The sequence below is a fragment of the Salarias fasciatus genome, chromosome 13 (genome assembly GCF_902148845.1).
Source record: "Salarias fasciatus chromosome 13, fSalaFa1.1, whole genome shotgun sequence".
Taxonomy (NCBI): domain Eukaryota; kingdom Metazoa; phylum Chordata; class Actinopteri; order Blenniiformes; family Blenniidae; genus Salarias; species Salarias fasciatus.
In genome coordinates, this window is record NC_043757.1 from 9,495,788 (window position 1) to 9,517,514 (window position 21,727).

At 43.1% G+C, this 21,727-nt stretch overlaps 3 protein-coding genes across 3 annotated transcripts; 2 read left to right on the forward strand and 1 right to left on the reverse strand.

The window, feature by feature from the left end:
• Positions 1-19: 19 nt before the first annotated feature.
• Positions 20-4,391, forward strand: eef1a1a (eukaryotic translation elongation factor 1 alpha 1a). The gene is made up of 8 exons (XM_030106167.1): positions 20-108; positions 1,413-1,581; positions 1,685-1,864; positions 2,029-2,325; positions 2,623-2,773; positions 2,909-3,165; positions 3,249-3,483; positions 3,595-4,391. Exons 2-8 carry the CDS (start codon positions 1,438-1,440, stop codon positions 3,717-3,719), a joined length of 1,389 nt encoding a protein of 462 aa, XP_029962027.1. The 5' UTR covers positions 20-108; positions 1,413-1,437; the 3' UTR covers positions 3,720-4,391.
• An 875-nt stretch (positions 4,392-5,266) lies between these two features.
• cgasa (cyclic GMP-AMP synthase a) lies at positions 5,267-7,816 on the forward strand. Its single transcript, XM_030106536.1, is given in 6 exon segments — positions 5,267-6,161; positions 6,164-6,231; positions 6,343-6,556; positions 6,645-6,902; positions 7,019-7,118; positions 7,265-7,816. Coding segments are annotated over 6 exon segments (1,887 nt in total). The 3' UTR covers positions 7,617-7,816.
• Positions 7,817-9,150: 1,334 nt separating this feature from the next.
• On the reverse strand, positions 9,151-18,603 carry ddx43 (DEAD (Asp-Glu-Ala-Asp) box polypeptide 43). Its single transcript, XM_030106537.1, has 16 exons — positions 18,330-18,603; positions 16,832-16,887; positions 16,506-16,617; positions 15,872-16,036; positions 15,641-15,722; positions 15,209-15,368; positions 13,554-13,672; positions 13,297-13,407; positions 13,049-13,190; positions 12,698-12,798; positions 11,794-11,881; positions 10,591-10,718; positions 10,326-10,435; positions 9,934-10,072; positions 9,767-9,854; positions 9,151-9,312 (listed from the first exon to the last, which is right to left on the reverse strand). The coding sequence occupies exons 1-16, from the start codon at positions 18,601-18,603 to the stop codon at positions 9,151-9,153; spliced, it is 2,037 nt and encodes a 678-aa protein (XP_029962397.1).
• Positions 18,604-21,727: the final 3,124 nt, after the last annotated feature.

The following is a 21,727-nucleotide window of genomic DNA, read 5'->3' on the forward strand; positions in this document are numbered from 1 at the left end:
ACGCAACTCCCCCCCCTCCCGCCCGCCCGCGCGTGCTGCGAGCTCCAACCGGATCAGCTGCGTCTGTCCTCCGGTCCTGCAGCCAGCCTGACACCGGACAGCTCTCAGGTACGACGCAGCGCAGAGAATACATGCACGGAGAGGGCGAGTTCATTTCTTTCTTAAAGAAAAAAAAAAAAGAAAAACAAAAAACGTAAACAACAACAACAACATTATTGCATAAAGCGACTTGTTTTGGCGTCTCGGGCTCCAGGCTGTGTTTTGGGAATATTGTTGTGATGCAGAGAAAAAGAGGGCAGACGGCTGCTACTTAATACGCATCCCGGCGTCAGATGATAAAACATGGCGGAGGATCTGGCATTTGCTTTAAATCCGTCTCTCACTGGGTTGAGCGCAGTAACTGTGGCGTTTTCTCGACACTTGCCGCTGTTTTTGATCATCTTCTGCACGATGGCGCGCGCACTGCGGCAGCCGCCGCGCGAGACGCTCCGCGTGAAATGCGCGCATGTTAAATGTCTGCGTGTCCTGGCTCTGAGTTCACCTGGGCGAGATCAAGTGGGGATACATGTCACTGTGGGATTAGGCGTCTGGCTCCTCCACCTGCCTCCACCTGCCGTCATGAGAATAATCGACCACTTTGGGCTTCCAGTGCAAACTTCGCACGTGTGAGTCCTAAAGCTCAGAGGTGCTCGTCACCTCAGCATCTCTCCAGAGTTGGGTACAGCGTCCCTCCTCTCTCCTGCACTAACCTGGGAGCAGTGCACTGCAGTGTGTGTGTGTGTGAGAGAAATGGCTGCTGTGCTGCCAGAGGACTGGACCTGACAAAATGGAGGATTCTGGCTCGGAGGGGAAGCAGTGCGAAAAGAAAAGAGAGAGGACTGTGCCGTGAAATATCAGCCGCGCCGACTGCAAGCGTCGACGCACGGCGGAGACGAGAGGCTGAACGTGAAAGAGGAGAGCAGGGGTGTGGATGGACGGAGGGACACACACACACACCCACACACACACACAGCCGGAGGATTTAGTGCAACTGACACCATCCCAAATCCTCCGAGGTCCAGCACTTCAGAGAGCGACACAAACGACATCGACTGGCCTCATTGTCATTAACTGCAGCGATAAACACAAAGGTGTCATCAGACGGCGCTTTGTGCACTTTGTCGATGCGCCGACCAGCTCTGGAGGCGATCCACCTTCACTGATATCTTCTATTGCGCAGCACTGCAAAACCTGTGTAGATTTTTTTCTTTCAGCTCTCTGATGTGTCAGAACTACGTCAACTCTTTTATTCCACCATCAAAAGAAGCATTACTTGCAGAAAATATTCCAGCGTCTGTTTGTGCTCGAAAGGCTCAGTTTCCCTGCGCCTTGAGGCGTCCGTGCTCGCTGTAACTTGACCCTGGCTTTTACAGACGGCTTCTCGTGACTCCAGCCACCATGGGAAAGGAGAAACTCCACATCAACATCGTGGTGATCGGCCATGTGGACTCTGGGAAGTCCACCACTACGGGCCACCTCATCTACAAGTGTGGCGGCATCGACAAGAGAACCATCGAGAAGTTTGAAAAGGAGGCTGCTGAGGTAGGAGAGTGAGAGTGAAGCCTCTTGTTAACCCACCCTACTCGCTAACAGGTTGTAAAGTTAACCAGCACACGTGCACATGTTCCTGTTCCTTATCTGCCAGATGGGGAAGGGATCGTTCAAGTATGCATGGGTGCTGGACAAGCTGAAGGCCGAGAGGGAGCGAGGCATCACCATCGACATCTCGCTGTGGAAGTTTGAGACCAGCAAGTACTACGTGACCATCATCGACGCGCCCGGACACCGGGACTTCATCAAGAACATGATCACAGGCACCTCCCAGGTCTGTACCACCGGGAGGGGAAGCTGCTCCAGATTAGTTACCGCTTTACATGTCGCAGTTTTGCACACAGAAGAGAAGCAGCATGTCGATACCTTGTACTTTTACGAAATTAAAAACACAAGCAGCAAGATGTAACAGTGCTCATGTCTCGTCTACATTTGCAGGCCGACTGTGCCGTGCTGATTGTGGCGGCAGGCGTGGGAGAGTTTGAGGCCGGTATTTCCAAGAACGGGCAGACTCGCGAGCACGCCCTCCTGGCTTACACCCTGGGAGTCAAGCAGCTCATCGTGGGCATCAACAAGATGGACTCCACCGAGCCCAACTACAGCCAGAAACGTTACGAGGAAATCGTGAAGGAAGTGAGCACCTACATCAAAAAGATCGGCTACAATCCGGACACGGTCGCCTTCGTGCCCATTTCAGGCTGGAATGGAGACAACATGCTGGAGCCCAGCCCCAATGTGAGTAACAAAGACACAGCTGCGTCAGTGCAAATGGCAAAGTCGTCGGTGAAATTCAAAGCTGTGGATTTGCATACTAATTTGTTTGGTCGGTGCAAAGATGGCAAACAGCAGCTCAAAGGTTAAACATCTTAACTTTTTTTTGCTTCAGATCCAATTTCTCAAATTATAATAGTTCATATACTGTCGATTGAGAGTCTGAATCTGTTGTTTCACTCAACGATTTTAGTGCATAAAACTTTAAGAAATACTTTTCCCATTGCTAAAATATCTGATATACTTCTTTCTACCGTCTAGATGACATGGTTCAAGGGCTGGAAGATCACTCGGAAGGACGGCAATGCATCTGGGACCACACTGCTGGAGGCTTTGGATGCCATCCAGCCCCCCACCCGCCCCACCGACAAGCCTCTGCGCCTGCCCCTGCAGGATGTCTACAAGATTGGAGGTATGAATATACTGTTTAGGGACTGAAGAAATATCTGAAGCAACGAGGGAAAGAGTGAAAATGCAACAAAGACACAGTCTTGGCACATAACAGGTATTTGTCATCAAAAACCTGACCTGTGACCTTACCTCTCAGGCATTGGGACGGTGCCCGTCGGACGCGTGGAAACAGGAATCCTGAAACCCGGCATGGTGGTGACCTTCGCCCCCGTCAATGTGACCACCGAGGTCAAGTCTGTGGAGATGCACCACGAGGCGCTGACCGAGGCCCTCCCCGGCGACAACGTTGGCTTCAACGTCAAGAACGTGTCTGTCAAGGACATTCGCCGCGGCAACGTGGCCGGCGACAGCAAGAGCGACCCTCCTCAGGAGGCTGCCAACTTCACTGCTCAGGTAGGCCGCTGCAGCAAGGACATCGCAGTCAGGTACTGTCAGCAACGGCGAGAGGCAAGTAATTCAATCCCTTTGCCTTCTAGGTGATCATCCTCAACCACCCTGGACAGATCAGTGCTGGCTACGCCCCTGTGCTGGACTGCCACACCGCCCACATTGCCTGCAAATTTGCAGAGCTCAAGGAAAAGATTGACCGCCGCTCTGGCAAAAAGCTGGAGGACAACCCCAAATCTCTCAAGTCTGGAGATGCCGCCATCGTCGATATGATTCCTGGAAAGCCGATGTGTGTTGAGAGCTTCTCCGAGTACCCTCCACTGGGTAGAGTATCTTTTTCTCTTCACATTGCATTAAAAAGTGGGTCCACTGCTGAGTTATGCCCGCTAAGATTTTGACCTGTCCGTGTTTTTTTCCCCCCTGTTCACTTTGCAGGTCGCTTTGCGGTGCGCGACATGCGTCAGACCGTGGCGGTCGGCGTGATTAAAGGTGTGGAGAAGAAGGTCTCCACCACTGGTAAAATCACCAAGTCTGCCCAGAAAGCCCAGAGGAACAAATGAATGTTGTGCTTCACTGCCGACCCCAAGGTCTCCCATGGCAGGACGTCAGTCATCCAGCTCCATCCTACAATTGGCTGTTTCAACGTAATAATCAAAGACTGGTTAATCATCACAATGCATCGCAAAAGCATTCGAAGGAAAGAAAAACATCCTGATCCTTAAACCTTGAGGCGGCACTCCTGACTCCATTTCAGTGGTTAGATTACCATTATTTACACTGTAATATCAAAGAGATAGTTTTAAATGTGAACTGTTGATTTGATTCATGGCAATACCTTCCTGTGATACTGAGACATTCAACAGTAGAGACCTCTCTGGAGTGCAGGTCCTAGAGTCGTTACATGGTGCGTGTTGTCCTGCTTTTAGTGTCTGTTTGCAACTTACTACTACTTACTCTGTAGGAGCCTGTGGCAAGAAGTTAAAGCTATGTTCTTCTGAGTAGTGGATTAGTAGAATATCTGTTATGTTCAAGCTTTAAACGGCACTTAAAATGGTCTAATTTGTCTGAACGGAGTGACAAAGTGACCACTTGTCGATTCTCGAAGCACTTTGATCGGCCTTTTGCTGACTTTGCACTGGCACCGAAGATGTTTAAATTGGCACATGAGCTACTGCACCTTATTGTAAGATGGCATGAGCCTCTTTGCAACATTAAACATATTTCAACCAAAACATTTTTTTGCTGTTGCCTTTCACCATTTTAATCCGTGTGCTTTTCTGTTACAAAGAAATGAAAACAGAGCAGCTCCTGAATTTAGTCCTGTCTGCGACGAGCTTCCTAATCCTGGAACTCTGACACAAAAAATGAGGGACTCCTGGCAGTATTGCTGTTCATCCACAAGATGGAGCTCTTTCCACAGAAACAAACTGAAGCCTGTCAATGACTTACACCAAACATGAAAAATAGGATTCCTGTTAGAAATTCTCAGTGTTCAGCATACATAACACGTACATCAGCAAAGTTTATTTACAATTGATTTTTCATGGTAGTTAAAACTGGAAATACCAGCAGTGTGGTAAAACTTCAAACTTTTTAACTTTTTAACATGTAACATTTAACATGTAGAAATAGCTGAATTGGATTAAAAGGGTTAACTAACTTCCTAAACACGATAAACTGAAAAAAATGATGGATGGATGGAGGTTAAGTTCTTAAAGCAGGCTTGAAACCCTTCAGGCAGCAGTGTTCTCATTCTGGTCCGAATCTCGCATTCCACAAAATTCTCTGAAACGGTTTCAGACTGGCAGCTGTTCAATTCCACCTGCAGCTATTGCTGTGAGAACAAATTTAGCATTCATGTCAGTTTCTTTTCACGGAAGTATTTTTTGAACACAGAGAACAGGGTCGAAAGTGTGTTGTTAAACAAAATGAATTTTCCCGCTCATGATTCAGCAAATCATAATCCGCCACTGCAATGATCTCATGTACACCAGGACCTCGTCACAAACTCGTTTCCCAGAAAAGCCAAAGGAAGGGCGTGTTCTCATAAAATACATCCCTGAGTTTCAATACGCTGGTTTGCTTTCACTTCTGTCATTTCAACATCATGTCTGGTAGAGGAAGGCCACGCAAGGCAACAGGTCCCACTGCCCAAAATACAAACAAGAAATCCACAGACGAAGGGAACGGAGAGCAACAGAACGGACGCAAAACCCCAGAAGAGACGCAGAATGGAACAACGAGGGAACAGAAACCGAAGAAAAGGGAGACTAAGGAGCCACGCCACTCTACAGAGCGGCCGTCTGTGCAGGACAGAAAGGAGGAAAAGACAAATCAGTGTACAGCTGGGCTCAACGAGCAGGGGCTGGCCAGTCGAGGAGCAAGAGGTAAAACCTGTGCAGGCAGGGCCACACCAAGCCAGGCGACTCCCCCTGTGCAGCCAGACATGCCAGAGGGCCTTCAGGCAGGTTGTGTCAACACAAGAAGACAAAGAAAATGCAATGGCATTGCCAAGTCACAGGAAGGACCTGCGGATGAACCGCAGGAACCGTCTGAGAGCATTATGAAGCCGAAACAGAACGGTAGGAAAGCCAGAGCAGCAGAAAATCTAACTGAAGAAATGACCAAGCTGCAACCAGAGACCTCGAGAGCAAAGCCACATGCTGGCAAGCTAAATGGCATCAAAGTGGAACCAGAGCAACTTCAGGAGGGGGACCTTCAGAAGACGGGGAGCAAAAAGGATAAAATAAAGGCTGACATGATGCCAGAAGCTCCTCAAAAGGCGTCTAAAGCTCGTGCCGCTAATGGCAGCGACAAGGAGGCCACAGAGAGAGCAACGAAGACAAAGAAGACACCAGAGGAGTCCAGCCAGTCCGAAGAAACAAAAGCCATGAACTCATTCCTGAATAACACACTGGAAACCCTGAAGATTAAAAAGGACGACAAATCAAAAACCGCAAAAGTCGTGAATGAGATAATAAAAAATATAGTCTTGCATCTGAAAGTAAGACGGAATGCTTTAAGAAAGTAGAAGAACCACTACGTACTGGAAGTTACTATGAAAATCTAAAGGTAAGTCACTGAGTTGATTCTCGAGATGCAGAACATGTAACCAATTTCAAATCAATACAGCTTTGTTTCTTCAGTATCGGTGTTTTCATTGTGACTGACTTGTGTCCTCAGATCTCCAGTCCTGATGAATTTGATGTGATGATTCCTCTGTTGGTTGAGAGAGTGGAGATCACTCCTTTTGGAGAGGATGGTGCCTTCTACAGCGTGGGGTTGAAACGAGGCTCAAACCCTCTGAGGAAGTTTCAAGAGGGAGAAACGCTATCTGCTAGTGAGATGCTCAGCGAGTTCAGGGACGAGGTGAAGAAATGCGTCAAACAATTTAAAGGTCAGCATAATATTCGATACCTGTAGTAACACATAGCAATCCTCGCAGTCAAATTTTGAAAACTCTGGAGTGTGTTTTGTTCTTCCAGAATGGACACTGGACAAGAAGAAAGCAGGCTGCCCTGCAGTGACCCTGAGCACCACGGTTCAGTCGGTCACCATTTCCCTGGACGTGGTTCTCTGCCTTATGGTGAAATCAAACTGGCCGTCCTTCGCAAAAGACGGCCTTAATGTGAAGCACTGGCTTGGGACTAAATTCAAGCGAGAATTCAAGTTTCAGCCTTATTATCTTGTTCCAAAGTATGAAGGTAGAAGCACTGCGGAAAAGGATGGCGTCCTCGCTAAAGGTAAGTTTGACTACAAGTGATTTTAGCAGTGGAAAAACACGAGCACGACCTATAGCACTTACCCAACTCCATATTTTTTTGCTTTACAAATTTCTTTTCTGACGTCCACATTGCAGATACTTGGCGGATTTCATTCTCGCACATTGAGAAGGCCATTCTGAAGAGTCATGGATCGGAGAAGACGTGCTGTGAAGAAGGCGGCGTGAGATGCTGCAGGTTAGAACTTGTTCTGATTTTTCTCTTGAAAGCTGAATATTACAAGTCAAAGTATCAAGAGAAATTGATTCTATAATCACATAAAGAAATTCAAATACTCTTGACGTATAATAGTAGTTTGGTTAAGTATGATTCTCTGCATTCAGGAAGGCCTGTCTGAAGCTCCTGAAGCATCTTCTCAGCCAACTCAAAGAAGAGGATCCCTCATTTGACAAGTTCTGCTCGTACCATGCCAAGACCACGCTCCTCCATGCCTGTTGCTCTCGGCCTCGTGACGGCGACTGGCGCCTCTCAGACCTCAGCCACTGTTTCCAAATGCTGCTGCAGGACTTTCAGGCTCACCTGAGACGTGGCATCCTCCAGAACTTCTTCATACCCAGCCAGAACCTGCTCTCTGGTGCCAGCAAGCACGTGTGCAACGTTCTGGCTGATCGTCTGGACAAGGAATGTAGGGAAGGCTTTCCTATTTTCAAGAGGAGACTTTCCAATATGCACTGAGTGTTTGACGCTCCAGCGTGAAGAGCAACGCCACAAAAACCACAAACTTTGTCGACATTTAATGTAGGTGTGGCCAAAAAGCGATGTTTACAAAAATGTGAGCAAAGCTCAAAATCTTTTATTTCTATGCATTGGAAACATTGTTATAAATCAAAAATTAATCCATTTTAATTGCAAAAATTGAAATAAACAGATTTTCAAGAAAAGTCTGCATTTTTCTTTCTGAACTCAGGTGTTTATTGTATACAGTGAATAATCGTCAGGACATTTGTGATTTAGAGAAATGCTAACAGCTATATGAGCCACTTTCTCATCAAGTTGACCGGCTCCTCCTCTGAACAGATATTTATCAACACTCCACAGCTCCTTCCCTTTTGCCTCACAAGTTTTATGGGGGAACTTCACATCTGTTGATCTAGAACTGAGCTGCTATTTGTTTACTCTTGTTTGGGGTCATTGACTTGTTGAAATACTCCTTCCAAGCGCATTTCCTCTTCAAAACAAGGCAGCGTGACTCCCTGAGGTTTTTTTTTTTTATATGCGATGACATGACAGTAATACTACAGGCTTGTCAAAGAAAATATGCAACTAATCACATTTATTCAAGCCAACCCAATATAAGGAAAACTTCATGTGTAAGTAGGTGGCCTCAGCTACTGGTAAAACTTCCAACTAAAAATCATTTACTGGTTGGTGGATCAGCAGGGTATAACGGACCAATGGCTCATCGATAAATCAAGTATTGTACAATTTGAGTTTCATGTTGTGTAAAGAATCAGAAACTATTTAGGAACAATGGCTAACAGAAAAGCAAAACTATTTTGTCTGTCTCGGTAAAGACGACTGAAATTACAGTGCATGATTACTGGAATCTAAACATTGAGATCTTTTTTCTGGTTAGATGCCATTTTGTAAAAAATCCAACAAAGAGACATTGCTTGGTGTACTGCAGAAGGAAAAGTACTTGCATGCATTTTTTCCTCTTACCTGATCACATTTGCCTAATGCTTGTAATGTCTAAAGATACTTAAAATGAATCCACCTGCGATGATTGAAACCACTTTACATGTCTCACCTTCAGCGTATCAAACAAAGGTTTAAACAATAAAGCAGTAAAATAAACACAAACTGTCAAGTCCCTTTAAAACCAGAGTTTAATAACGGCCACAAACATGCTCAAACACTTAAACACAACTTTGGTTTGTAAACATTTAATACAGAAAAAAATCTGAAGAAAATTAAAAGCCATCAAATCACTGTGGGAAGAAACAGCAAGTTTTCACACAAACGTAAATTCAAAGCTCAAATTAACACAGATCAGAATCAGCTCTTGATCCTCCTGCAATGAAAAACAGGAGAATCATCAGAAAACCAGACAATGATTTCATTTCTGTGAATGTATCGGACTGTCTTATTACTGATTAGCTTGAATGAATGCAGCATTGAACTTTCTCCATTAGTCCTTTCGTACAGAAGTAGAACGTTTTGTTTTGTGAGACGATGTTTGTTGGACTTACTGAGACTCCACCCAGCATTAGAACCCCCAACGGTCTCTGCCGCCTCTCCCTCCACCACCTCTGCGGTCCGATGACGAGCCCCCTGCTCGTCCCGGACCTCCCTTTGGATCTCGGAGCTCCTTCTCCTTCATGTGCTTCTCATACCTCTCTGCCATGAGCACCAGCTCTTCTGGGATGTCCTACAACAGAATGCACTTCATCACTTCTGAATCTGATCTAGTGGCTTTGAATCAAATGATCAAATCTGCCTGTGCAGAGGATGTGCAACGCAAAACAAATCACGCTGACTAACAAGACACGCCCTTCTTTTGTTGCATATGTACCTAGGATAAACAGAGGAAGCAGAAATTCTAGACAGTCATGAACTTCCCGCAGACATTTTCTTTGTTTGAAGGCTGAAATTATGTGTTGTTGCCACTGATCCAGTTTGTCAAACCTTCTTATTCACGTTTACCGTGCCATTTCAATAAACGCGAGGCAAAAACCTACATTAGACTACAAATCTGACAAAGATCACACAGGCAGACTCTTTTGCTCTGGTCTGTATAAAAGTTGAACAGTTGAAGTATGGCGGGTCCCCCTGCAGCAAAGCAACACTCCGATGTCTGAAGTTGTAATGATTTGTGTGCTCACCTGGCCTGATCGTTCCAGAATGGGAATCAGCTCGGAGGCCATCCTCCAGTCCTGTCTTGTCACCAGCGTAACGGCAGCACCCGATCGTCTGGAACAAAGAACACGTGGCAGACGGAGGAAATTCTCACACTGGCATAAAACACGGACAAGCGAGCGCCAATCCTCACCCTGCCCGGCCGGTGCGGCCCACGCGATGGACGTACTCCTCGATGTTGCGCGGGAAGTCATAGTTGAAGACATGTGTAATGTCATGGACGTCCAGGCCTCGAGACGCCAGGTCTGTGGCGACCAGGATGCGGACTCGACCTGGAAGAATGATTAAGTATCTCAGACAACTCAAGGGTCCGCCCTGAAGCAACCGGTGAACAAACCAGTAACTGAAAGGAGCTCTTCTCTTTCAGCTTGAAATGAAACTAATAGTCTAAATCATTGTGTGAAGTACAGAGCAGAACTATGTGATGAAGTTTTGTGACTTGAATAAATATGGTGGGGAAACTATACTCTCGCCAGAGGCATCAGTACCGGAGGAGGAAAGCCACAGAACCTTTTTCTTACGTACTCTCCTTAAATTCCTGCAGAGCTTCTTCACGGTCGTGCTGGTCACGGTCACCATGAAGACTTTGCACAGCCAGACCCTGCAGACACAGGTCACTGGAGATGTCGTCAGCCCTGAGAACAGATGGAAACACAAACGTGTTGTGTGTTGGCCGCAACTGTTGCCGCTGCCAATGTGACCGACCGGTAAATTACCTGCAAATGTGAATTGCAATTTAGCAGCTTTTTGTTTGTTCACAAGACGTAACAGAGAACAACTCCCTACTCACATGATCTTTCTGCCAACAAAGATGAGAACTTTATCCTGGGGCAGCATGTTTCTGACGAAGTCATATAAATATGACTTTTTTTCCTCTTCACTCACAATCGTCACTGTTTGCTGCACCGTGTTAACGGCCTGAAACACCAACAGACGGATTCTCGCTGTGTTTACGGGGTCATTCTGACTGAGAAATCACATTGTTCCTACTGTATGAACACAACATTAAGTGATCAGACTGACGTAGGCGTTTATACACAAAGAAGATCGTGTAAATTACTCAGCATAAATATTAGTCCAAAGAGGACAGAGCACAGTGATGCTCACATAATACAGGCTTGATCCAGGAGCCCGCCTTCTTATTTTGTCTGATAAAAAGGACACTAGCATGAATGTCTGAGACTGCAGCATTGTCTTCTGCACTGACAAACTGCTTACCACTGCTATTTCCCTTTAAAAAAAGACAAATGTGTGATACATCACAAGACGATGTAACAACAGCAGGCAACAACCTGGGGTCCGTTTCACAAAGCAGGATTTTGTGAAAACGGAGTCTGTTCACCCTGAAATGAGGGAAACAGAGTTTTTCATTTCACAGTGGGAGGTAACTCAACCCAGACAAAGAGAGGAACTCCAACCTGTTCAAAAGCTAACTTAACCTCGCGGTCAGTTACCGCAGTAACACACACTATAAAACGAAGCAAGTTTTCCCCAAAAAACCTCGAGTTTTTCAGACTCCGCCCACTTTCAGGTACACGGTGTTCGATTTTCTCACTCCCTCAGCTGGAGACTTTGGCGGAGCACAGTTCTGTCAGACCTCCTACACTAGAAGTCCATCAGGTGGAGACTTTTTTCACTAACATGGCATTTCCTTTTGAAACGGGTGAAACTAGTACCGAGTTGAAGAAACAAACTCAAAGCAGCTGTTCTGGAACCGAAAACTCAAGTTTCCAATCTTAGAGTAGATGAAGTCAGAGTTCAGGGTCAGATTCAGTTTTCTGACTCTGCTTTGTGAAACGGACCCCAGATGTGGCTTTTACATGGACTCTGGTGGGACTAGAAGCAGGGTTACACCACCGCCTCTCATCCCATCTTAATTTCAATGTAATAGCACACGTCTGGCTCATGTCATTGAAGCCAATGTCTGTGTAGCAGCCTGATGTGAAGACATTCAGCTCTGAACACTGAATAAATGCATTTCAGTTCCACATACCGCCAGGTCCAAGGTGCCGACGTAGACCATCATTGGATTCTTCAGGTAGGACTTGGCCAACCTTCTCACGCCGGTGGGCCAGGTGGCGCTGTAACAGGAAATGGAGGGAGAACAAAAAACAAAAACAATCACACCTTTTTTTTTTTTCCAACCTGCCCTGTCCAGCATGGAAGCAGCAGAATGGGAGACTGGCTGCTGTAATATGCCCGACAGATTTGCTTTTCCAAGAGGAGCTTTTAAGTATAAAGCGCTGCTTGTTAACATGCTCATTATTTTTTATTTTATTTATTTTGAGTACTGATATATATTACTGAACCTCACAGGGGGGCAGAAAAGTGAAAGAAACAGATAGTGAAAGAAAAACAAGTGAACAGAAAAGCCAACAACAACAAATGGGGGTGAAAAGAAGGAAGAGAGTGCAAGAACGCAACATTTATTTATTTTTTATACTCCAGACAATTGGCTACATAAAGATATGACAGAGGGCATCCTGCGGACTTTAGTTGGAGAATATGGCTGGTAGGAAACTGGGGTGTGCAAACTAAGGATTCAGGAAATTACACCAAAGGATCAGGAGAGGCCTACTACAGATCACTGTTAGTCTAGCCCACCACAAGAAAACAAGGTAACTGAGTCCACAGGTAGAATGTGAAGAAGGATTAAAGATCAGCGTGATCATGCAAATGTGACAGTGATCACACCAATCAAACAATCACACTTTTAATTCTCTCAAAGAAAATGAATGTCAACTTAAGAACAGTGTATCAAACTGTGGACAAACATGATGCAAACATGTTGAAATTCTATGATTCGCATGCTTTCTCTTCGGAGGTGAATTTGTTCTTCAGTCATAAAACACAAACCTCAATCTGTACAATCAAATATCTGTTGAAACCTCCTCTACCTGGTCAGGACAGTCTGTCGGTCTGGGCGAATGTCCAGGATGATCTTCATAATCTGAGGTTCAAAGCCCATATCGAGCATACGGTCGGCCTCATCCAGCACCTACATGCAAAAGATGGTGCATTAAGAACTTTCCCAGTCTGTCACAAAAAATAAAAACATGTAACAGACAGTGCTAAGAGAAACTTGAGCACAAACATCACTTCTGATAAAAGAAAATTGAAAATCCACTGGATTTATTGATATCCTAAACTACCATAAAGGTTTTATAGATGCAGATATATGCAGGTCAACATGTCCACCTCTTCACCGTAACATACGCCAAACACATTCAATAAATATGCTCACTGACCAGGTAAGAGATGGAGCTCAGAGTGATGAGTTCATTCATCTGGAGATCATTTAATCTGCCTGGTGTGGCAATAACGATGTCGATTCCACCTTTCACCATGTTGATCTGCCCCCGCCTGTCACCCCCGCCATAGATACAGAGACTGATGGGAGCAAGGGGGAAAAAAAAAATAAGAAAAAAAGTAAAGTTATAATCTCGTATCATCTACACTCCAAGTGGGTGTTGATACAAAGCTGATTCTTATGAACCTCTTGTAATCCTTGTAACGGTATTTCTTGCACTCCGCTTCAATCTGCAGGGCCAGCTCTCTGGTGGGAGTCAGCACCAACATGCCTGGACCGTTCTGCTCAGCTCTTGGTCTTCGTATCAATGCAGAAAGAACAGAAACACAAGAGTTTGGTGAATACAAAGATAGACGCTCCTCAACTCTAGTAAGTGGGAACACACTGCACAGTAGGGGGAAGCCAGGAAGTCGAAAGAACAAAGAAAAGTGGCCAGTACATACACAGGCTGTCCATCCATGTGGATGAACCCAGGCAGGAGGTAGGCCAGAGTCTTCCCAGTTCCTGTCTGAGCGATGGCGATCAGGTCCTCGCCGCTCAGCAGCACAGGCCATGCCTGAGACTGGAGAAAACATATCCCCAAGTTAAACATACTTATTTACACATATTGAAAAACTGCTAGTGCTAGAAAGCAGCTCATACAAGAGAAGGTTATCACATGCTAGGAATCATTTCTTTTGAAATAATGTAGTCGTCTCTTGAGCAGGTTGGCACCAGTCCAATAAAGTCATGCTGGAATATGTAAACCACAGAAGAGGATGAGGGTGTGCGGGCAAACAGAAGCACATTTGAAACAGTATCACTCTCACGCCCATTCAGGCTTTTATTGAGAAATGAAAGTGAAACTCTAAACAGGATAAAAGTCGACTCATTTCCTCGAGCAGCACTCTGGTTCCCCGTCCGCAGACACTGACACAGAAACGGAAATCTGCATGATGGAAATACCGAATCATTTCCAGACATACAGTATATGGACGAACGCCTCAAATATCTTTCTCATGTAGAAAAGGTTTAGCAGCCACTGATACTCTCCACTTCTGCCAGTTCACCGACTTCCCTGCTTGCATTTCCCCCTTGGGTCAATCAAACTAACTCGGGCTGTCAAACTGATAGTTACTGAAGAACTTTTTTGAAGTCCATTAGCCCACCTGCAGCACAGAATGACTCAAAATCCCTGAAACTTCTCTGACAATGCACTTTGGGGCCGTTTGTTCAAGCAGAGCTACGGGCAGCTGATCTGGTGGTGAAAGAAGCAACATACTCGACATGAAAGACTCCAACCAGCACGTTGCACCGCACTTGACCAGAGAAGAGTCTGTCATCAGTCTGCAGGACTGTCCCTCAGCTCATTCAGGAGCTCATGACAAGCTGGCGCCGCTGATCTCTCCAAGAATGTGAAGAAGTGTTTGTTTTGAAAAAGAGAACTGCTACACATGTTTAACGAACACATTAAGTGCTTTTATATTCCCTTCAAGTCTGCTTACTCATAGAACTACATTAAAACACAGGATGATTTTAATCATCAATTGAACTTCAAGAGATTCCAATGAAAGAGTCCCTGACAACACAAAACCATCACTGGAGCCCCCACCTCAATGTGCCATGGCACTGGAGGCTTCATATACAGCCTCAAGATGTGACGGTTTACTTCCATTTCTGATTTTTTAACTACAGTCCTAATTAAAAAAAACAACAAAATAAAAGGTGCAGAGCTTCAGTACAGGCTGGCATTACAGGGGATTTCTAGACGTTTCTAAAACTGCCAGACGCTGAAACATGCAACAGCAGCTTCCCCCCGTTGTAACTTCTAACCACAAGGTTGTCAGTTCTCAAACCTGTCGGACTGCATGTAAGAGTATATCCAAATGTGACTGTGAGCTTGGTAGATAAGTGGAATATGCAATAATGTTTACCATTTAATTTCAGAGATGCTGAGAAATATATATTTGAAATTATGTAAAAAAAAAAAAAAAAAAAAAAAAAAAGCTGTTCTTAATCAGGTTTCATTTTCAAAAGGCCAAATACGGTTTACATGGACATGGAGTTCAACTGTGCTAAAAATGAAGCCCAGCACTCAGTGGTAGTTTGAGGCTGATACCTGGATGGGGGTTGGTTTGGTGAAGCCAACCCGCTCAATGTTCTCCATGATCTCTGGATAGAGGCTGAAGGCTTCCAGGAAGGTGCGGCAGGGATTAGGAATGGGCCTCTTTTCCTCTCCCTCCTTCAGGTCGTCCACAAAGATATTGTTGGTTTCCTTCCTGTTTGAAAATACAAGTGCTTGAAAATACAAAACACATGCAACATAATTTTTTGAAACCTGGTCCAAACTATTCTGTACTGACTACAATGATTATCACAGAAATATCTAAACTGTGTATAAAACAAGAAGTAAATCTCAGTAATATATCTTGCATGCATTGCTTGGACTTTTTTTCTTTTTTGCAAATACAGTGCATGCTGTAGTAGATGAGTTCAACCGTTTATGTGTGCATAGTAGAAGATGTAACCTGTCGTCTTAATCAGTATTTACCTCCATGCACTGACTTCCTCAGCTGTGAGCACGGACACACTCTCAGCCTCAGTGTAGAAGTACTTCTTTATTGGTGGAAGGTCTGCAGGTAGAATATGCAGGAATGGCTTCAAATTCACCATTAAAGATAAAATGTGTACTTTGTCACATGTCAACAGTGACATGCTAAATCTATTTAAAAAGTTCAAGGACCTGAACTCTACAAATCACTGACAGTGTGTGCTCCCTCACCCTTCCACTTCAGCGCTTCGTACTTGTCCTTGTTCTCCCGAATGTCATTCCAGTCGATGGTTGGGCGAGGTGTAACAGCTTGTGCAGCGCTCAATTGTTGGTGAGACCAAACAGAGCCAGTAGAGTCATTCCAGTCACCTCTTCCTCTGTGGCTCCTTCCATAATCTTGCCTTCTATCAGGACCTGGTGAGCAGAACAGATCACACTAGAAAATGCTATTTCGGGTGAACATCGCCCAAACATAAAGTCACGGTAGACTGTTTCTTTGTTGGTTTTCATGGTGATAAATCTCATATGATAGCTATAGTGCCATAGTGAGGTCTCTTACACTTTTGCAATGTTGAAATTTACATTGTATAAAATATTTTTCTTTAAAGAATAACTCCTACAAGAAAGTTATTGGTACATTATGCATGGCACAATCATTACACTTAGTAATGTAATTAACATTAAAATGCTGTCCGAGTCAAATTTCAACTGGAACATCTTGAGAATAATGAATCAAATCTTTCATCCAGATCTGACACAGTGGATATCAAAGGCATGCCACTGTCATAAAAATGCTCAACGACCAGAGGTAACATCAATTAATCTCAAGATTCACATGTTTGAATCAAACCTGACTCCAGACCACTGTCAAATCGTGAGATGTCCTCCAGCAGGCCATCAATCATGTTGTTAGCCTTCTGTTGAGCAGCGACAGTCCCAAAGATGACGACCTCGCATTCATAATCCCCCCTGTTGATCTACAAGAAACGGTCACACAGGATGTAAACATTACACAGCCTTACATATATTACAATGCTCTTATTGATAAACTTTACAAAATTGTTTTATGGAAATTCAGTTTATAGCATTTTAAAAGAAATGCTTTCAAACTGTGACAGCTTGCTGTGATAGGCTTACTTACTGAATGAAAAAAAACTGCCAAAATTATAAACTTTCAAAAATTCAACTTGCCTTGATTCTTGCGCCACTGCTCTCTTCAAGTTCACGAATTCTGGTTCCTCCACGACCTTTGAACGGAATTACAAACATCTGAGTCTGAAAAACACCCATACATTGTCGACTGCAGAATAGCACAGTGAAAATGAACAATAAATGATCCTTTTTTTGTGTGGATCGGTCATAAAATGAACTTCACCTAAATCACAAGCATAGACCAACACTTTGTACTTTTCTGACACTACACAACAATAATGATGGTTTGTCCTCAGAACAAACCCTATCAGAGCACCAGAGTTTTTCTGAGTGGCTGAAATTAACAGGAAATTGCTAATATTTAAATTATTGACCCCACACAGTAAATTATTCCTCTGCAATTGACCCACTGTCTCAATTTATACTTGTCAACGTACACAATACTGAGAGCCTGCAGTGCCTGAGGAGCATTCAAGTGGTTGAGGAGTTTTGTCAATGGCACAGAACGATGGCCATAGGAAACCAAGAAGCCCATCGCGATGCAAACCTTCAAGGCTATTGCAATACAAACTAGAAGAGATCGGCACTCGTGGTCCTGGAAGGGCACGGACTTGCGAGTTTTAATTGTTTTAATGTCTCAACTGAAGCACAGAACAAGTAAAGTGAGTAATAGGAATATTAACACCCTGGTTCGAGGTAAAAATCTAAATCGTTAGTGCAGATTTGATTGATCTTACGAAGAGTTTGAGTATTTTATGAATTAATGCAGATCCTCACTCATACAGGTCATGTAAATTCAAACTTTATAAAAATAGGAAGCCACAGTATCAATTATACCATATGTGATAATGTTAATATATGATTTGCAACAGAAAAAAAATATGACATATCGGTATATGACAATGTGTTTTTTATTTGTACCTTGAAATAAGTCTCACTTTTGGACTCAAACTATTTTATTTGGATAACATTTCACAGGCTAATCAGTTGAAAAGTTTGTTAAAAAATTATTTGGTTTATGATACTGGGCTCTTGGTTTGTTGCCACCAGGTACTGTATTATAAGAAAAGAACTGAAGTGTGCTCCTGAGCACCACGCCTGTAAGTGAAATTCTTCTGTTCATAGGAGACCAACAGCGATGTTTGCCTCCAGAGCAGCATGTCTCACTCCCAGGAAACTTCTCCTGCAAGGTGGTGGGTTTAAAGCTGAGTCACCAGTCTGTCCATAAGACCTTCTCTGCGCTCGCCATTGTTCCCTGTGCACGTGGTTTCATTTCAAATTTTCAACAGCCAGACTCCTGAAATTTTAACTACAACAGTTTCAGGCTTTTGGCGTAAACTTTTCTCAAACTAAACGCATAAAGGATCCCTTTTTTAACATGAAAAGTTGTCATATAAACAGGGTCTGATTTATGAAATATGACAACCCTGGAAATACAGTTCGAATGAACGCCATCTAGCTAACAGTCACACACGAGCATGCTAGAATATGCTAAAATCCATGTAGTAAATTACTGGTTTAGCAGCTTGAAACATACCTATTATTCTCCCTACTGATGTACTCTTCACATGAAGGGTCAACGGACGGGATGAATCCAACTTTTCGCCCGCCTGTCGTCGTCTGTCTCCTCCGGGGCCTCCAGCATCAGCTCCATAAGGCCTGCGCTCTCTGGAGAATTCAGATGTGTTTCTGTTTTTGACACCGAAACATATATTTTCCTTTGGAGGGTTTGGAGGGAATTCGAACTCCACCGGGGCTGGTTTATTGATTTCCACGGCGTTCTTGTCGTACTCTTCCTCCCAGTCAGACATGGTCGCTGCGGCCCTCGGCTCTCACCTGTCCGACACCTGCTAGCTGTCGCGCTAACGAGGCTCGGCTACCAATCAACCACGATGCCTTCAGGAACATCTGTAAAACCCAACATCACGCCGCGAGTCTGCTTGGATAGCCATAAAAGTTCATGAACAATGAAGTATGATTCGAAACAAATTTATAAGCATGAAAATGTTAAATTTTAAATGTGTAAAAGCGAAAGACATACGTTTTTAAAGGAAATAAAATGTTATTTCCACTTAATTTCCTCCATATTATACACCGAAATAGTAAAACAAAACAAACAAACAAACAAAAAACCCCTCCATTCCTCAAAGGCAACACAGTAATTTGAATGATGATTACATGCAATGATTTATTTTTCTAACATTTCTGAAAGAAAACAAATACAAGAAACAAAAGCATTTATTTAATCTGATCTTTATTAATGAATAATAAAATTATTTTTGCATTTCTCATCCAGAGAACATGATGTGCACTTTTAATAAATTAATCTCAAACAATATAATATTTATGTTAACATTATCAAGCATTAAGGCCAGTTGTGTAATAAATTACTGTTCAAGCAGTCTAAAAATTATGTTATTAGCAATCAAAGCCATGTAAAATTTGTCACTAAAGCTCCATGACTTATATGAACTGGATGCCCCCCCTCCCCCAAAAAAAGAAAAAAAAAAAAGGAGAGCTGACTAAAACCTTATAAGTTCTAAACTGCGGGGAAACTACATCTTAAGCTCTGTGGATGAAATGTAAAATTGTATGTGCAAGAAAGGCACCCTCAAGCAATTTACAGATTGCCAAAAAAAAAAAAGAAAAAAAAGAAAAAAAAAGAAGTGTTTTAATGATAATAATCCATGTTATCCCTCAACAGGTGGATGGGCTTCTAAACATTTCCAATGTCTTTGTTTGGCCTCTTTTCATATGATAGCAAAGTAAAAATGAAAACAAATGGATATTGATATTAATCATTTTACTATGTCACATTCTTCGGTTCCTAAAAATCACCAAAATCAAATCTGTGCTTTCATTATGAATATGATTCACTATCCCAAAACATCCCCTGTACCGATTATAGTATATTTCATAATCTATCTAGCACTGACAATTTCAGTTTGTTAGAATTCAATACATGTTATGCTCTACTTCAAGATGTTAATGTGCTAAGTAATGCACTTGTTCACCGGGATTATGACTAAAACAATAATGGCAAATAAAGTACATTATTAAGACGTATATATATTTTTTTTTAAATCTGACATAGTGTTGTGCATATTTCTCTTTCAAAAGCAGTCCACCATTCATTAAGCAGGATGGCGATGGAGATAATGCCAGTTAAGACACTTAAACACAAGTTTTCAAAAGCCTGCAAGTAACAAAATACAGCCGCTCAATATTACGGACAAAGGATATGCTTACACATCTGAGTGCCAAAATCCCAGTAAATGTATTGATCTTTTAGGGGTATTGGAATATAGAAAGAACCAATATGTGAACCATATTTGATCTTAGTCTTTAGATGAGATTCTGGATCGTCTTTGAGACTTTTATTCTGGACAAGCATAAACTAAATATGTGAAATGCAGAATGTTTTGAAAAAAATGGATGAGTGAGTCTTGAGATCACCTTCTCCACTCTATATGATTATGTGAATATAAAAAAATGACCTCTCAAGCGCAGATGGGTACATTAATACAGACAAACTAGATCAACAACATATGCCAAATATTAGGTTTTTAGGAGTATATAAACGGACCTTCTGTGTTATAAATGTAGTCTGCGTGTTACACAATGCCCTCTGAGACTAAATTACATTTTACAGGATTCCAGACTGGGTAAAGCAAAAAATAAATTCAATTAGTTCAGCAGCCTTTGATCAATACTGATGCACACAGCACCCATTTAAAAGGAAGGGTTTGTCAAAAACATTGAAGAAAGAGAACATTGAATGGACTAAATTTAAATACATGTTTGTCCTAAAAATTATACGTGTATTATTTATCTACTTGGCAGTAACTACTATCAAATTAGTTTTAATTCCAATGGATTTCTAACCTATAACAACTGTTCTGTTACCCTCACCTTCCATGATTAAAAGAGAATTTACATCGGCGACAGTGTTTGTGAAATAAGGCCGCCAGCAGAGCCAGTGTTTGGTTTGTCCACTCTGTGCTACTGTAGAAACATGGCAGTGCAACAACAGCAGGAAGAAAACCTGCTTCATATGTATTTATGGATGGTCTGGTGAAAGAAAGACAAATCTTAGGTGGGGCAATTGTGCTCTAATGAAAACATACTAATGGGTACTACCTGTCATTTCTGTCAATAAATTCCTCTGCATCCTGCTCACTTAGCATTTTAAACTTTGGAATTATTATTTCCACATGCAGGGCACCAGCAAGTTTTACATTTCGTAGCAGTTTGGACATGCAGCATCTCATGCTTGGCTGAAAAAAAACTGACTTGATATGTCTACTGCGATTCAGCAATCGGGCCGTTTAGCAGCTCCCTCATCAGGCTTCTGTCCAAACCAAAATGGGACGTGATCCAAAAGCTGTCTTAAGTAATTGCTGATGAGCTATTTCCTTTCTTAGACTTGCTGCTTCCAAATTTTACAGCAATCCGCTGACAGAAACCATTTCAAGATTACATATGTGCTGTTGTGTCAACCGAAACGGTTGAAATGTTTGTGGTTTGGCCACATTCCACACGTTTCACCTGTAACCTTTAATGCCATACAGTCACTCCCATGATGCCAAGCCTTAATCAATGTTCTCCTTTGAGTCACTGGCATATTTGAACCCATCAGTGCAGTGATATGTATGAAAGCACAACTAAAAGATGACATTATATGTTGGCAGAGGCTGTATAAGCAGAGTGAGTGGCTCCTCTTCGTCCAGGAGGGGCTCGAAACGCAAGCACTTGTATGAAAAATGAGTCATTTATCAGTTCAGGCTTTCTCACATTGGCTTCTCGTGGCGCACTCATTGGCTGTGATCATTAGTTTCATGTATCGACACGTTTCTGTGTGTGAAAAAAGTTGTGTGCACCTTCACCTATTATTCCTATGTCTTGTAACCTTTTTCTAACTTGCAACTGTTTTTT

Coding starts and splice junctions, on each gene's coding strand:
- eef1a1a (XM_030106167.1), top strand. CDS start 1,438: ATGGGAAAGGAGAAACTCCACATCAACATCGTGGTGATCGGCCATGTG. Junction 1,582..1,684: donor TTGAAAAGGAGGCTGCTGAG/GTAGGAGAGTGA, acceptor CTTATCTGCCAG/ATGGGGAAGGGATCGTTCAA. Junction 3,166..3,248: donor CTGCCAACTTCACTGCTCAG/GTAGGCCGCTGC, acceptor TTTGCCTTCTAG/GTGATCATCCTCAACCACCC.
- ddx43 (XM_030106537.1), bottom strand. CDS start 18,603: ATGTCTGACTGGGAGGAAGAGTACGACAAGAACGCCGTGGAAATCAAT. Junction 15,723..15,871: donor CGAAGCGCTGAAGTGGAAGG/GTGAGGGAGCAC, acceptor TTCTACCTGCAG/ACCTTCCACCAATAAAGAAG. Junction 10,436..10,590: donor TTTGTTGGCAGAAAGATCAT/GTGAGTAGGGAG, acceptor ATCTGTTCTCAG/GGCTGACGACATCTCCAGTG.